Genomic DNA, 18,247 nt, shown 5'->3' on the forward strand with positions numbered 1-18,247 from the left:
CCATTATTCATAATAGCCAAAATGTAGAAACAACCCAAATGTCCATCAACTGATGCATGAGTGAACAAAATGCAGATTATTTAGTTAATAAAAATGAATGAAGTCATGATTTTTGCTAAATGTGAATAAACTTTGAAAACCTATGCTAAGTTAAGAAAGCCAGTCACAAAAGACCACAGATTCTGATTCCATTCATATTTAGCTTACAAAACAGGCAAATGTATAAAGACAGAAAGTAAATTAATAGTTGCCTGACACTAGGGGTGGGAGGGAGAAGATGTATGTGATTGTGTGTGTGTTGTTTGACATATATACATTTTAATATTATAACATATTGATGATCATCTTTACTGCCCCAACTTAATACTCTTAGATGCACTGAAATGCAGTATCTGCTAAAAATTAAGTGTTTGTTTAGCTGGCTGGTTGGTTGTTTTTAAACCTAAAAGTGTGAATGTTTCTCATGCTCTCAGTCATTTTTCTCTACCTGGCCAATCTTACGCTATTTTAATTTCTCTCCCTTTATAATTATTTTAATATCTCAAAGATAAGTCATCTTAGCCTTTTGTATCTTCTTCATACATCTTGACATGGCTCTCTTCCATATAAACTTAAGAACCAAATTAAAAAATTAACTCATACATTAATTTTAGTTGAATTGATATCCATGTTATTCTGTGGATGACCTAATAAGTGTGAAGTAGTATCTTGTGGTTTTGATTTGCATTTACCTGAAGACTAATGATGAACATCTTTTCATGTGCTTATTGACCATTGTATTTCTTGTTTGGAGAGATATCTATTTACATCCTTCAGCTATTTTTTTTAAATTGGGTTGTCTTTTTTATTATTGAGTTGTAATAGTTCTTTATATAATCTGTATTCAGTTTATTGTTAAATTCATGTTTTGCAAATCTTTTATTTCATTGTGTAGATTATGTCATCACTTTCCTGATAGCCACCTTTGAAATGCAAAGTTTTAATTCTGATGAGGTTCAAATTATCTATTTTTGTATGTGTCTGCTTGTGATTTTGGTGTTATAAACAAGAAAGCATTGCTTAATCCAAGGTCTTGATTTACTCCACCCCTTTTTTTTTTCTGGGAGTTTTATATGTTTTCCTCTTAAATTTGGGTTTAAAATCCATTTTGAGTTAATTTTGTATATGGTGTGAGGGTGCCTGGGTGGCTCAGTTGGTTAAGCGACTGCCTTCGGCTCAGGTCATGATCCTGGAGTCCCGGGATCGAGTCCCACATCGGGCTCCCTGCTCAGCGGGGAGTCTGCTTCTCCCTCTGACCTTCTTCCCTCTCGTGCTCTCTATCTCTCATCTCTCTTTCTCTGAAATAAATAAATAAAATCTTTAAAAAAAAAAATTTTGTATATGGTGTGAAAAATGGTTCCAAATTAATTCTTTAGCATGTGGATACCCAATTGTCCCAGCATCACTGTTGAAAAGATGATTATTCCCCCATTAATTGACTTGGCATCTCTGCTGAAAAAAATCACTTGATTGCAAAAGTAAAGGCTTATTTCTGGACCATCAATTCTACTCCATTGATCTACACGTGTATATGCTTATGTCAGTAGCATACTGTCTTGATTACGATAGCTTTGTAGTTTAGAAATCAGGGATGTGAGCAATCCAACTTTTTTTTTCTTTTAAGATTATTTTGGCTATCCTAGGTCTCTTGCATTTCTTGAATTTCAAAATCAATTTGTCAATTTCTGCAAAAAGTCAGCTGTGGAATTTTATAGTAATTTTGTGTTGAATTTGTACATCAATTTGAGGTGTAATGTTATATCAACTATATTGTTTCCAATCCATAAAAATGAGATGTCTTTCCAATATTTGTATCTTTTTTTTGTAAAAAAGTCTTCTTTATTGAGAGCAGCAGGTGTTAAAAACAAAACAAAACAAACGAACAACAACAACAATAAAGGTGTGAGGCAGGGGTGGCCCACCCTCCCCACCTTCTCCAGGGTCCACCCCTCCCTCCCATGCCCCCCACCCCAGGCTGCAAGTACATACAAAAGCCGCCCATGGTGCATACAAAAAGGGCGGGTTATATCATGTCAAAAGCTCCTGAAAACTCCTTCATCTGCCAGGCACTTAGGATGAGAAAAGGAGAGAAGGGTGGGGAGGAGGCATGGGTCTGGGTCAGCGTGCACAAGTCCATGGGGTGAGGATTCACTGGCGCATCCTCCGTAATCCTGGTGCAGACCCTAAAGTGGGCCCCAGGGACCAGAACTATCTAGAAACTTGAGTATATTAAGGAACTCCCCTCAGACCCAGCTCATCTCCAGCCTGGCCCTCCCTAGGCCAACTTGGCAGGTGAGTGGCAGAACTGGACCTGGTCAATGGGAGGAGACCCAGGCCAGAAATTGGGGTTACCTGAGGCACCCACACTGTCCCTGATTGGGGAAGGGGTGGCAGAGAATGCTGTCCAGCTCAAGGCCCTAGTCACTTAGTCTGGGTCTGAATCAGCCTGCCCAAGGGCTGAGGATGGGGAAGAGGAGGAAAGCCCAGGCCCGGCCCAGACCTAAATAGTGCCTGTGTTCCCAGGGCAGGGCCCCTAGGGCCAAGGAGGACAGGGATCTTGCCCATCATGCTGTGGGCACCCCTGAAGAAGTCCTCCTCTGCCCACGCCATCCTGAGGCACAGCGTGCCTGGGCTCCTTCCTCACGGCTTGCTGTCTGCGGGGTTGTCTCCCAAGGTGTTGGCAATCTCGCTGAAGGAGGGCCGGTCCTTGGGGCTGAGGGCCTGGCAGCGTTGCATCAGCGGGTACAGCTTGGATCTTATTTAGTTAATTTTAACTAAATGTTTTATAGTTTTGTAATTATCAGTATACAAGCTCTATACTTCTTTTGTTAAATATATTTCTTGATATTCTTTTTATGCTATTATAAATAGGATTTTTTTTCAAATTTCATTGTTCATTACTAGTGTATAGACATCAATTGATTTTGAGTATTGAACCTTTATCCTGCAACCTTGCTAAAATTCTTTATTAGTTCTAGTAAGTATTTTTAGTGGATTCCCAGAATTTCTATATATCAGAAAAACGTCATAGGAAATGGATATATTTTAATTTCTTAATTTATAATCTAAATGCCTTTTGGTTTTTCTTCTTGGCTATTTTTCCTGATTAGTACTTCCAGTACAATATTGAGTGTAAGTACTCAGAGCATATATTCTGACTTGTTCACTATCTTAAGGGTTGAGCATTGGGTTTTTCATTATTAAGGATGATGTTAGCTATGGTTTTTCATAATCCTCTTTATTAGGTTAAGGAAGTTCCACTTCTGTTACCCACTTTTTAAGTGTTTTTTTTTTAATCAAGAGTTAAATGCTAGGTTTTCCTGTCCTCTTCTGTGTTTATTGGAATGATCATATTTTTTGTCTTTCAGTTTATTGATAGAGTACCATTACACATTAATTTCCAGCCTTGCATTTTTGGAAAAAAATAGTACTTGGTCATGGCGTATTATTATTTTTTTTTTATATTGATGGATTGTTGGTGTATACTTGAAATTTTTTTTGTGAAAAAATATACATGACATAAAATCATTTTTACCATTTTCAAGTGTACAATTCAGTGTCATTAAGTGTATTCACGTTACTTTACAAACATCACCATCATCCATCCCCAGAAATTTTTTCAATTTTCCAAACTGAAACTCCATATCCATTAAAGTTAACTTCACTGTTGATTTTCATGTACAAATGTTTTTAAAATTTTGATCTATATTTTCTTTTGTTGCTTGTGCTTTTTGGCATCATATCCAAGAAATAATTGCCAAATCCAATGTCAAAAAATTTTCCCCTATATTTTCTTCTAAGAGTTTTATAGTTTTTACTATAGTGCATAGATTAGTTGAATCACTATGCTGTATACCTGAAACTAATGTAACACTGTGTGTCAACGATACACAAATAAAAAAGATTTTAAAGTTTTTATTTACATTCCAGTTAGTTAACATACAGAGTAATATTAGTTTCAGGTGTACAATTTAGTGATTCAACATTTACATGCAACACCCAGTGCTCATCTAAATAAGTGCGCTCCTTAACCTCCATCATTTTCTAAAAAGAGTTTTATAATTGTAGCTGTTCCATTTATGCATCTAATCCATTTTGTGTTAATTTTAGGATATCATGTAAGTAAGGGTTTAACTTCATTCTTTTGCATGTGTATATCCAGTTTTCTTAACACCAATTGTTGAAAAGTCTGTCCTTTCCAACTGAATGGTATGGGTACCCTTATCAAAAATTATTAGACATAGATGGAAGGATTTACTTCTGGGGTCTCTATTTTATTCTATTGGTGTATGTATCTGTCTTTATGCTAGCATGCCAATTTACATTGTTTTGAATACTGTAGCTATTGTGGTAAGTTTTGAAATCAGGAAGTATGAGATCTTCAAGTTTGTTCTCCATTTTCAAGGTTAGCTTTTCTATTTGAGGCCCTTGAGATTCCATACAGATTTTAGGATGGATTTTTCTATTGCTGTAGAGACATGTTGGTATTTTGATAAGGTTTGCTTTGGAGCTGTGGATCAGTTTGGGTGATATTGCCATCTTAATAGTTTGTCTTCCAAGCCATAAACATGGGATAACTTTCCATTTTTTGGTGTGTTTTCTTTAATTTTCTTTGGCAACATTTTGTGGGTTTCATTTTACAAATTTTATTACTCTGGTTAATTTTACTTATAAGTATTTTTTCATTTTGATACATTGGTAAATAAAACTGTTTACTTAATTTCTTTTTGGAACTTTCCATTGCTAATGTATAAAAATACAATTGATTTTCATGTGTTAATTTTGTATCCTGAAACTTTGCTGAATTTATTAGTTGTATGTGTGTGTATGTGTATGTGTATGTGTGTAAAATCCTTAGGGTTTTCTATATATATATGAAATCATGGCAACTGTGAACAGAGATAATTTTACTTTTTCTGTTCCAATTTAGGTGCCTATTATTTTTTTTACTTGCCTCTTGCTCTAGACTAGGACTTCTACTACATTAAATAAGTGACAAAATCTTACATCCTTGTATTGCTCCTTGTCATTAGAGGAAAAGGTTTCAATTTTTCACCATTGAGTATTACATTAATTGTGTTTTTTATAGATGGTCTTTGTTATATTGAAGGGCTTTCCTTCTAGTTAGTTCAGTGTTTTTATCATTAAAATGTACTGAAATTTTCATATGATTTTTTCTGCATCATTTGACATGATCATGTGTTTTCCACCCTTTATTCTTCTATTTTGGTGTATAACATTGATTTTTTTTTGTATATTGAATCATCCTTGTATTGCAGGAATAAATCTCACTTGATAAATGAAATATAATGCTTTATTTTTTATTTTTAAAAATTTGTTTAAAAAGGTTTTATTTATTTATTTGAGAGGGAGGGAGAGACCACAAGCAGGGGGGAGTTGGCAGAGGGAGAGGGAAAAGCAGGCTCCCTGACATGAGGCTTGATCCCAGGACCCTGGTATCAAGACCAGAGCCAAAGGCAGACATTTAACCAACTGAGCCACGTAGGACCCTGAAATATAATGCTTCTAATATGCTTTAGAATTCAGTTTACTAGCATTTTGTTGAGGTTTTTAAAATCACTATCCATAAAGGATCTTAATCTGTAGATTTTTTTAAAAAGTTTTTATTTAAATTTCAGTTAGTTAACACAGTGTAATATATTAGTTTCAGGTGTACAATATGGTGACTCAACATGTCCATGCAACAACCAGTGCTCATCACAGCAAGTGTGCTCCTTAATCTCCATCACTTATTTGCCCCATCCACCTACTCACCTCCCATCTGGTAGTCATCAGTTTGTTTTCTATAGTTAAGAGTCTTCTTCTTTGTTTTATTTTCTTCCCCCACCCCCATGTTCATTTGTTTTGTTTCTTAAATTCTGTAGATTTTTTGAAATTTTTATGTCTATATTTGTGAGAGATATTGTTCTAATCTTTTTTCTTTTTTAAAATGGCTGAGTTGTTGTTTAATAAGTCGCACTGAATGATGCAAAAGCATTCCTTACTCATATTTTTGGGAACTCTGTAACATATTGTATTTTCTGAAAATTTTGCAGAATTTACCAATGAAGTCATCAGCACTCAGCCTTTTCATTGAGGGAAATTTCCTGATTAATAATTCAAATTTGTCAGCTTTGTTGATCTTTTCAAAGAACAAGATTTTGGTTTCGTTAATTTTCTCTGTCACTTGTCTATTTTTTATTTTATTGTTTTTTTGCTATAATCCCTATTATTTCTTTTCTTCTGTTTATGTTTAGAATTATTTTTTTGGTATCTTAAGATGGAAATCTAGGTTGTTATTTTGAAATATTTCCTATTTTAAACATTTACTGATATCAGTTTCTAAATACTGCTTTCAATGTTTCTCATAAATTTTGTTTTTATTCTTTTTCATTTTAAAGTATTTTCTAATTTCCCATGAGATTTTTATCTTTGGTTCTTTGGTTATTTAGGAGCGTGTTTTTTCATTCTCATATTTTTTTTGAAGTCTTGCATCATATTTTATTGTAGAAAAAAATAGAACTTGAAACCTTCAGAAATGAACTCCTTCATATTTCCATCACCAAATAATTACCTCCTCCCTTGAAGCTACCAGGGGCCTTTCTCCCTTGGATGATTCCCCACTTGTCTTCTTTTTTTTTAATTTAATTTTTAATTGTTATGTTAATCACGATACATTACATCATTAGTTTTTAATGTAGTGTTCCATGATTCATTGTGTATAAAACCCAGGGCTCCATGCAGTACGTGCTCTCTTTAATAACCATCACCAGGCTAACCCATCCTCCCAGCCCCCTCCCCTCTAGAACCCTCAGTTTGTTTGTCAGAGTCCATCCTCTCTCATGGTTCGTCTCCCTCTCCAATTCCCCCCCATTCATTCTTCCTCTCTTGCTATCTTCTTCATCCTCTTTTTTTTTTTAAGATTTTATTTATTTATTTGAGAAAGAGAGAATGAGAGACAGAGAGCACGAGAGGGAAGAGGGTCAGAGGGAGAAGCAGACTCCCCGATGAGCAGCGAGCCTGATGTGGGACTCGATCCCTGGACTCCAGGATCCTAACCTGAGCCAAGGCAGTTACTTAACCAACTGAGCCACCCAGGCGCCCATCCTCTTTTTTTTTTATTTTAACATATATTGTATTATTAGTTTCAGAGGTACAGATCTGTGATTCAACAGTCTTGCACAATCCACAGTGCTCTCCATAGCACGTATCCTTCCCAATGTCTATCACCCAGCCACCCCATTCCTCCCACCCCCTCCAATCCAGCAACCCTCAGTTTTTTCCTGAAATTAAGAATTCCTCCTATCAGTGAGGTCATATGATACATGACTTTCTCTGATTGACTTATTTTGCTCAGCATAACACCCTCCAGTTCCATTCATGTCGTTGCAAATGGCAAGATCTCATTCCTTTCGATGGCTGCATAATATTCCATTATATATATATCCACCTCTTTCTTTATCCATTCATCTGTTGATGGACATCTTGGCTTACAGTTTGCCTATTGTGGACATTGCTGCTATAAACATCAGGGTGCATGTACCCCTCCGGATCCCTACATTTGTATCTTGGGGGTAAATACCCAGTAATGCAATTGCTGGATCGTATGCTAGTTCTATTTTCAACTTTTTGAGGAACCTCCATACTGTTTTCAAAGGGGCTGCACTAGCTTGCATTCCCACCAACAGTGTAGGAGGGTTCCCCTTTCTCTGCATCCTTGCCAACATCTGTCGTTTCCTGACTTGTTAATTTTAGCCATTCTGACTGGTGTGAGGTGATATCTCATTGAGGTTTTGATTTGGATTTCCCTGATGCCGAGCGATGTTGAGCACTTTTTCATGTGTCTGTTGGCCATTTGGAAAAATGTCTGTTCATGTCTTCTGCCCATTTCTTGATTGAATCATTTGTTCTTTGGGTGTTGAGTTTAAGTTCTTTATAGATTTTGGATACTAGTCCTTTATCTGATATGACATTTGCAAATATCTTCTCCCATTCTGTCAGTTGTCTTTTGGTTTTGTGGACTGTTTCTTTTGCTGTGCAAAAGCTTTTTATCTTGATGAAGTCCCAATAGTTCAATTTTGCTCTTGCTTCCCTTGCCTTTGGTGATGTTTCTAGGAAGAAGTTGCTGTGGGTGAGTTCGGAGAGGGTGCTGCCTGTGTTCTCCTTTAGGATGTTGATGGAGTCCTGTCTCACTTTTAGGTCTTTCAAACATTTTGAGTCTATTTTTATGTGTGGTGTAAGGAAATGGTCATTCTTTCCTGCTTTGTGGAAGATTAGTTCACCATAGAGTTGAGGGTCCATTTCCGGGCTCTCTATTCTGTTCCATTGATCTATGTGTCTGTTTTTGTGCCAGTACCATACTCTCTTGATGATGACAGCTTTGTAATAGAGCTGGAAGTCTGGAATTCTGATGCCGCCAGCTTTGCTTTTCTTTTTCAACATTCCTCTGGCTATTTGGGGTCTTTTCTGGTTCCATACAAATGTTAGGATTATTTGCTCCATTTCTCTGAAAAAAGTGGATGATATCTTGATGGGGATTGCATTGAATGTGTAGATTGCTCTAGGTAGCATTGACATCTTCACACAATATTTGTCCTTCCAATCCATGAGCATGGAACGTTTTTCCATTTCTTTGTGTCTTCCTCAATTTCTTTCATGAGTATTTTATAATATTCTGAGTACAGATCCTTTGCCTCTTTGGTTAGATTTATTCCTAGGTACCTTATGGATTTGGGTGCAGTTGTAAATGGGATTGACTCCTTAATTTCTCTCTTCTATCTTGTTTTTGGTGTATAGGAATGCCACTGATTTCTGTGCATTGATTTTCTATCCTGCCACTTTACTGAATTCCTGTGTGCGTTCTAGCAGTTTTGGGGTGGAGTCTTCTGGGTTTTCCACATAAAGTATCATATCATCTGCAAAGAGTGAGAGTTTGACTTCTTCTTTACATACTTGGATGCTTTTTATTTCTTTTTGTTGTCTGATTGCTGTGTCTAGGACTTCTAACACTATGGTGAATAGCAGTGGTGATAGTGGGCATCCCTGCCCTGTTCCTGGCCTTAGGGGGAAAGCTCTCAGATTTTCCCCATTGAGAATGATATTCGCTGTGGGTTTTTCATAGATGGCTTTTATGATATTGAATTATGTACCCTCTATCCCTATACTCTGAAGAGTTTTGATCAAGAAAACATGCTGTACTTTTTCAAATGCTTTTGCTGCATCTATTGAGAGGATCATATGGTTCTTTTCTTTCTTTGATTAATGTATTGTTCACGTTGATTGATTTGTGGATGTTGAACCAAACTTGCAGCCCAGGGATAAATCACACTTGGTCGTGGTGAATAATCCTTTTAATGTACTGTTGGATTCTATTGGCTAGTATTTTGGTGAGAATTTTTGCATCCATGTTCATCAGGGATATTGGTCTGTAGTTCTCCTTTTTGCTGGGGTCTTTGTCTGGTTTTGGGATCAAGGTAATGGTGGCCTCATAAAACGAGTTTGGAAGTTTTCCTTCCATTTCTGTCTTTTGGAACAGGTTCAGAAGAATAAGTATTAATTCTTCTTTAAATGTTTGGTAGAATTCCCCTGGGAAACCATCTGGCCCTGGGCTTTTGTTTTTTGGGAGATTTTTGATGACTGCTTCAATTTCCTTAGTGGTTTAGGTCTGTTCAGGTTTTCTATTTCTTCCTGGTTCAGTTTTGGTAGTTGATACATCTCTAGGAATGTATCCATTTCTTCCAGGTTGTCTAATTTGCTGGCATATAGTTGTTCATAATATGTTCTTATAATTGTTTGTATTTCTTTGGTGTTGGTTGTGATCGCTCCTCTTTCATTCATGATTTTGTTGATTTGGGTCATTTCTCTTTTCTTTTTGATAAGTCTGGCCTTGGTTTTATCAATCTTGTTTTCTTTCAAAGAACAAGCTCCTAGTTTCGTTGATCTGTTCTACTGTTCTTTTGGTTTCTATTTCATCCATTTCTGCTCTGATCTTTATTATTTCTCTTCTCCTGCTGGGTTTAGGCTTTAATTTGCTGTTTTTTCTCCAGCTCCTTTAGGTGTAGGGTTAGGTTGTGTATTTGAGAACTTTCTTGTTTCTTGAGAAAGGCTTGTATTGCTATATACTTTCTTCTTAGGACTGCCTTTGCTGCATTCCAAAGATTTTGAACAGTTGTGTTTTCATTTTCATTTGTTTCCAGGAATTTTTTTAATTCTTTTTTAATTTCCTCGTTGACCCATTCATTCTTTAGTAGGATGCTCTTTAGCCTCCATGTATTTGAGCTCTTTCCGACTTTCCTCTTGCGATTGAGTTCTAGTTTCAAAGCATTGTGGTCTGAAAATATGCAAGGAATAATCCCAATCGTTTGGGACTGGTTGAGACCTGATTTGTGACCTAGGATGTGATCTATTCTGGAGAATGTTTCATGGGCTCTCAAGAAGGAAGTGTATTCTGTTGCTTTGGGATGGAATGTCTTGAATATATCTATGAAGTCCATTTGGTCCAGTGTGTCATTTAAAGTCTTTATTTCCTTGTTGATCTTTTGCTTAGATGATCTGTCCATTTCAGTCAGGGGAGTTGTTAAATCCCCCACTATTATTGTATTGTTGTCAATGTGTTTCTTTGCTTTGTTATTAACAGCCACTTATATAAGTGGCTCTTCCCATGTTAGGGGCATAGATATTTACAATTGTTAAATCTTCTTTTGGATATACCCTTTTAGTAGGATATAGTAGGATATAGTGTCCTTCCTCATCTCTTATTATAGTCTTTGGTTTAAAATCTAATTTGTCTGATATAAGGATTGCCACCCCAGCTTTCTTTTGGTGTCCATTAGCATGGTAAATCGTTTTCCACCCCCTCACTTTCAATCTGGGGGTGTCTTTGGGTCTGAAATGAGTCTCTTGCAGACAGCATATCGATGGGTCTTGTTTTTTAATCCAAATGATAGCCTGTCTTTTGATTGGCGCATTTAGCCCATTTACATTCAGGGTAACTATTGAAAGACGTGAATTTAGTGGCATTATATTGCCTGTAAGGTGACTGTTACTTTATATTGTCTGTGTTTCTTTCTGGTCTATGTTGCTTTTAGTCTCTCTCTTTGCTTAGAGGACCCTTTTCAATATTTCTTGTAGGGCTGGTTTCATGTTTGCAAATTCCTTTAGTTTTTGTTTATCCTAGAGTTCTTTATCTCTCCTTCTATTTTCAATGACAGCCTAGCTGGATATTGTATTCTTGGCTGCATATTTTTCACATTTAGTGCTCTGAATACATCATGCCAGTCCTTTCTGGCCTGCCAGGTCTCTGTTGATAGGTCTGTTGCCAATCTAATGTTTCTACCATTGGTAGGTTACAGATCTCTTCTCCCGAGCTGCTTTCAGGATTTTCTTTTTGTCTCTGAGAGTTGTAAGTTTTACTATTAGATGTTGGGGTGTTGACCTATTTTTATTGATTTTGAGAGGGGTTCTCTGTGCCTACTGGATTTTGATGCCTGTTTCCTTCCCCAAATTAGGGAAGTTCTCTGCTATAATTTGCTCCAATATACATTCTGCCCTTCTCTCTCTTTCTTCTTCTTCTGGGATCCCAATTATTCTAATGTTGTTTCATCTTATGGTATTGCTTATCTCTTGAATTTTGCCCTCGTGATCCTGTAGTTGTTATGTCTCTTTTTAGCAGCTTCTTTATTTTCCATCATTTGGTCTTCTTTATCACTAATTCTCTCTTCTGCCCTATTTATCCTAGCAGTTAGTGCCACATTTTTTCTTGCACCTCATTATTAGCCTTTTGATTTCAACTTGGTTAGATTTTAGTTCTTTTATTTTTCCAGAAAGGGTTTCTCTAATAACTTCCATGCTTTTTTCAAGCCCAGCTAGTATCTTTAAAATCATCATTCTGAACTCTAGTTCCAACATCATACTAATGTCCATATTGAGTAGGTCTCTGGCAGTCGGTACTGCCTCTTGTTTTTTTCATTGAGGTGATTTTTTTTCTGTCTTGTTATTTTGTCCAGGGGAGAATAGATGAATGAGAGAACAAAATGCTAACAGGGTAACAACGTCCCCAGAAAATATACTCTAAACAAGTCAGGAAAGAACTTCCAGAAATTGGTCACTTTTCTGTTCAGAGAGTTGTTGCTATTCTTTTGTTTGATCTCCTGTGAGTTCGTAGGTGTTCAGAATGGTTTGATCCCTATCCAGCTGAATTCCTGGGACCAGACAAAATCCAGGTCTCCTACTCCTCTCCCATCTTTTTCTGCCCCCTAATTCTCATGTTTGTACATTCACTAATGTACTTTTATTATTGGTTTTTAATTGACTTCCATGGTATTCAGAGAACATAATTCATATGATTTCAATCCTTTTCAATTTCTTTAGACTGTCTTGGCCTCACATATGCATGGAGAAGAATTATCTTGCTATTGTTGGATAGAGTGTTCTACAGATATCTGTTAGGTCTAATTCCTTTGTAGTGTTCTAATTTTGTATTTCCTTACTGATTTATCTGTTCTGTCCATTATTGAAAGTAGACAAAAATAATACCTGACAAAAATCAGGTATTATTTTTGTCTATTTCTTCTGCCAGTTGTTATTTCATAGATTTTGGTGTTTCTTCTTAGGGAACACATTTATAACCAATATTTTCTTCACAGATTGACTCTCTTATCATTGTAAAAATTCTTTGGTTGTCGTTAGTAATAATTTTTTTTCTTATACTGCATTTTTGTGATGTTGGTATAGGCACTCCAGTTTTCTTTGTGTTATTGCTCTGGGTTTTGTATTCCCTCATTGTGGATCACTATGAGAGGGGTGGCATTTGTGCCTCAGCCTCTCCTACCAAATTCTAAGAGGGTTTTTTCTCCTTTGCTTAGTGTGTAGGAGTTGCTCAATTAGTTTTTAGTTTTTTTGTGATGAAATTTTTAAATATGGAACTGAAGATTTGGTGTGCCTGTGGAGGAGGTAAGTTCAGAATCTTCCTACGTTGCCATCTTGAATTGGAACTTCTATCCCCATTAGCATTTTAAAGATGTTACCCTGTTGTCATATGGTTTACATATTTTTCTAAAGAAAATCTGTCAAATTGTGTCTCTTTTCTCTTTGTGCCATCAGGATTTTCCCTGTTTTGTTCTTTTTTTTTACCAGTGTTCATATCATATGTTTGGATGTATTTGTGTATGTGTGTGTGCTTAATTCTTCTTAATGTTCTGTGAGTTTCTTGGAACTTGGTGTAAATACTGTATTATTATACAGATTTTCTTAAAATTTCAATTTACATTTAATTATCTCTCCATAAAATTACTCCAATATATTTATTTTTGATACTTTTCTTTCTTGCATATTTATATCCTTTATAATTAATTTTCATATATATGCATCATTTTTCTCTTTCTCAACTATTTTAATATAGGTAGATATCTTTATCTTATATTTTTTCTTGAGTGATAAAAACAGTTCTAGTTAATTTTTTTTCATTTTCTTCAATCTTTGCTTTTTTGAATCCCTGCTTTCAGTCTAAAATGCTTTTTGTATAGATACTATTATTATCCATCTTTTTCTTTTGTTAAGTGTATGAAATGACAGACTAACCACTTTAAGTCAGAAACTGATATATATTAAGCTTTGGTTAGAGTTTAAATAAAGTCTATCTAGTTCACTGTTGTTTCTATGGCATAACTCTTCAGGGTTTTCCACTGAGAGTTGTTATTTTACTGAGACTCCTTCCCTTGGCAGATATGTAACCACAACACCGAAACTGCAGAAAAATCCACACTGCTTTATGGAAGTCATCTCCTTATATCTTATTTTATTTTGTCATTTAAAATTTTTTTTATTTAAAATCATTTCACATATAGTGTATTACTAGTTTCAGAGGTAGAGTTTAGTGATTCAACAGTTGTATATAACACCCAGTGCTCATTACATCAAGTGCCCTCCTTAATGCCCATCACCCAGTTACCCCATTCCCCCACAGACTTCCCCTCCAGGAACCTTCAGTTTGTTTCCTATCGTTAAGAATCTCTTATGGTTTAATCTCCTACTCTTCACATGTTTAGAAGCAATAAAAAGCTTTGAGGGTAGAATAAGCTATATGTTGAGGACCCTTGGACATTTAATTTTATTACTATAGTTATAAAGATCTTTCAACTTTGGCCTAATTTTATGTCCACCATCAAAGGCCTGCTTCACTAGCTCAGCATACAATTTTGACTTCTCACCCATAACCAGGTTTGCAAATGACGTCTGGGATAAAATAAACTGCTTATTTTCAGGTCACCAGAGCCTATAGGAGTTTCAGCTGAGATCCTGATATGTCCATTGTGGATCCTCTTAGGTGTGCCATTTTTCTTCAGCACCACAAAGCAGTGGTTAAATCTGCCTATCAAAGGTTTTTGCATTAGTCTTTCAACTATAGTAGAACTAATGGAGGTTATAATAAATAAACTGCTCTTTAAGTAGGTTAGCTCTTATGAGAATTGAACACATCATGTGCATGGATTGGATAGTGAATGTAAAAATTATGACTCCCCAGGATTTTTTGGTTTGAGAAAAATATGGTGAAAAAATAAGATATTAGTTTCATAGTTTGACTTGACTTCATTTCACTTGAAATAAAAAGACATTTATGCAAAATAGGTTCTTGACCAATAAGTTAAATTTTAGTTTCTTATACACTTATACATATCTAGACTTACTAAAAATCAACAAAATGAACTGCACACCATGGTTAAATTTAAGGTATCTCTTTGGATAGTAGACAGAAATGCTGTCAATTTTTAAATATTTCATTGAAATGATTTTATGTGATCTTAAATCTAGTTTTGTTTTCAATTTATGTTATGATCATATTTTCTACAATATATTTTAGACCATTTCAGAATTTCAGATATATTCATAAATTATTTTAAATTAATATAAGCTCAATATGACTAACCACACATTTTTTTTCAGGTGCAGAATTTGGTCCTGAAGAGTGTTATTCTCACCTTAATTCTAAGGCTGATCAATCTGGGAACTGTGGCTCAGGTCCTTCAGGATACATACAGTGTAAAACTAAGTATGCTTTAAGAAATCTATGTGAGAAACTCTATTTGTTGCTTTAAATTAGAAAATACCACCAGATAATTAAGCTTATGAGTAATTAGAATATTACTTGATTATGAAGTAAGACTATAAATTATAAATGTCTTTAATAGAATATTTTTACTGCTCTTTCTCAGATATTCACTTATCCCTTGTACTTTCCCACAGAGTGTTTAATTTATATAAGTACATTAAAAACAGTTAGGCAGACTGATCATTCTTATTTTGCATACTGTCATTTTAATTTTACAAAGGATGAGCATTCTTATAGTGATGAAATGACAATTCATGAATTTTTACTATCCAGTAAGTAAAGCACAGTGTTTAAGAACATGTGCTCTATAGCCATACATCTTTGTTTCAAATCCTGATCCCACTGCTTACCTACTTGTGTGATATGTGCTTCATTTTCTAATATGTAAAATATGAATATTAATTCCACTAACACCATTGGGTGATGCCAATGTGGAATTTAGATACTCTATTGAGAGTATTTAGAGTGGGACTGACACATAGTATGCACTATATGAAAGTTAATTATTAAATATTATAATTAATATAAATATTAGAACTAGAATGTTACTAGTTATTAGAATGTTATTATAATATTTTATTTTGATATGATTTCAAAATTGGTTCGATAGTAAAAGTAAAAATTCTGTAAAACACTTCTAGTTTGCATGAATAGTACAGATTCCCCATATACCTTTACCCAGGTTTACCAATTGTTTACATTTTGCCCATTTGCTTTGTCCTTCTGTTTTTTCCCAACTTTCTTGTCCTGTCTTCAAAATGATTTTCCCAAACCATTTGAAAGAATATTGAAAACTATCCTTCTTTACCCCTAAATAAATCATGTGTCTTTCCTGAGAATACAGATATTTTCTTACATAACTATATTGTAGCTATGAAACATGGTTAGTATTAAAACTTACTTTAATTGTCTCAGTGAAGTATTTAGAGTTATTTTGCCTTTTTCAGGAACAAACCCAGTCATATAATTGCATTTAGTCATAATGTATTTTTAAGCTTTAATCTAGAAAATTTTCTTTGTTTTAATTTTTTTCTTCATAGGTCTTTTTTTTAATGCTATGGAGTAATTGTTTTAAAAATTTCCCTCAATTTGGTTTTGATGGATATTTTTCATAATTAGATTCATATTAAGCATTTTGGCATGATTACCACTGAAGTGATGTATACCTTAGTGAAATTTTAAAGGGTACATGGCATTTTTTCTCAATCTTGGATATTTTAGGTTAAATTATATTGAGACCATGGACACACTCTGTTCCTCTTCAAACTTTGACCCACTAAGTTTTAAAATCCATTGATGATTTCTAACTCCATTATTGACTCTGCCTGTAAGCTAGAAATGTACTGTAGGAAGTATTCCCTTATTATATTTGTTTGTTTACATGTTTATTTATGTCAGTTCAGACTCAGCAATTGTTGTTTTATTCAATGGTATAGAATACATTACTGTTATTATTTATTCTGATTCTTTTTCAAATTGTCTCAGTTTTGGCTACTGAGAGTCTCTTATTTGGCCACAGTGTTTTTTTGAAAAGTATATATGACTCTGTAAGAACTTCCAAATTTTTCTAGCACAAAATGTTCTAGGCTCCTGTTATACTTTTCCTACCCCTACTCTGGATTCAGCTATTTATCCAAGTAGCCCATATACCTTTTAGTAGAGAATAATATTTAAAAAATAAATATCTGGGCACCAGGTGTGCTTATTTCCACTGTCTTTAATTACCTCTAAGCCCTCTTAGTCAATAGACTAAGAACATACATGTACTATATGCACATACATGTATCACACAATTATATGTTCACGTATACCTCTGTATTTAAAACATGAACATAAAGTGATAATTTCATTTTGATTAAACACCACAAAGTGCATTTCAGTGCATTTATAAGTTGCCTTTTCATATGTTCCAGCTCAAAATACATATAAGTTGTTTCAAAATTGCTAAAATTGCGTTCACAAATTCCATATACTGACTAAAGAAAAACTTCCAGTTATCATGACTGTATTTTCCTTTAAATCATTGATAATTTTTATATTAGCTGCTATACAGTGCTTCTCTGCTAATTGCAATATTTAGGTCATTTTGACATTGGTATCTACTGATTTATTTGCTCCTTGACTATGTCACACTTTATTTTTATGATATGTTTAGCAATTATTTTGACTTTATGTTGGAGACAATGAATAATACGTAATGGAAACTTTGCATTCATTTATGCTTTCTGAAAGCTATAGAGTTTTGTTATGGAAGGGATTTAACATAGTTGGACTCATACTATAAACAATACCTCTCTGTGAGCAGCAGCTGAAATACTGTTTATTACTTTATGCCTCTTAAGATGCTTCTTATGAACTCCCTGGAGTCTTCACTGCACATGCTCAGTTCAATAGTCAGCCAGGATTTAGGATGAATTTTATGCACACTTTAATGCTGAGTAACTTTTAATTTCCAGTCACCTAATCGACATGAGGCCCATTTTTAGTTCTGCACTCTGATTATTCAAGCTAAGCTATTGAATGTTCCGTGTTGAATTAAAAAATTCCCAATCCACAATACCTCATGATTTAGTTCCCATTCTTAAGGCTCTATTGTCGTATAATTCTTCCCTTTCTGGTTATATTCCATTGCCTTCTCTGTGTGTATGTGTGTTTCAGATTAGAATGCTACCCTTACTGGAATCCACTTCAACCCACTCTTTGTAGAAATGATTTTAGATCAGGTTCTGTGTCAATGCCTTCCAGCCAAAAATCACAGGAACACACTTGTAGTTGAACAAGTTGGGTTTATTACATGTACCGATCAGTGGAATTATACTCTATGGGAAACTGTACAACATCTTGGTTCCAGAGTTTTAGAAACCTTTTATAGGATTTGGGTTTGCATTAAGTGGTTTTCAACAGGATTTTAGGAAGTGGATCTTTCTTCTGAATTGGATTAAGCTAAATAAAAATTTTATGACATAACATATACTATCAATAGATGCTCACATTATCCATCAGACATAATTTTCAAGATACCCATTTTGTTAAAATACTGCATATACCTTAAATAATGTAAATAGTGATAACTCTACAGTATATAATTCATTGACTTTTGTT

General features: G+C 34.8%; 1 protein-coding gene across 6 annotated transcripts in view; it reads left to right on the top strand.

The window, feature by feature from the left end:
* The window catches only part of ADAM2 (ADAM metallopeptidase domain 2), a 159,675-nt gene that overhangs the window by 100,027 nt on the left and 41,401 nt on the right, over positions 1-18,247 (top strand). For all 6 annotated transcript variants that reach the window (XR_012381181.1, XM_073902520.1, XM_025885888.2 and 3 more), the window contains one exon: positions 14,980-15,085. Coding sequence is in view for 5 of the 6 variants with exons in the window: in XM_073902520.1 (XP_073758621.1) it covers positions 14,980-15,085 (106 nt within the window). In the remaining variant the exon portion in view is untranslated. The remainder of the gene's footprint in view (positions 1-14,979; positions 15,086-18,247) is intronic.

Source organism: Callorhinus ursinus, unplaced genomic scaffold (genome assembly GCF_003265705.2).
Source record: "Callorhinus ursinus isolate GAN/ISIS: 27379988/994484 unplaced genomic scaffold, GSC_fseal_2.0 scaffold17, whole genome shotgun sequence".
In the NCBI taxonomy this organism is placed as follows: Eukaryota; Metazoa; Chordata; class Mammalia; order Carnivora; family Otariidae; genus Callorhinus; species Callorhinus ursinus.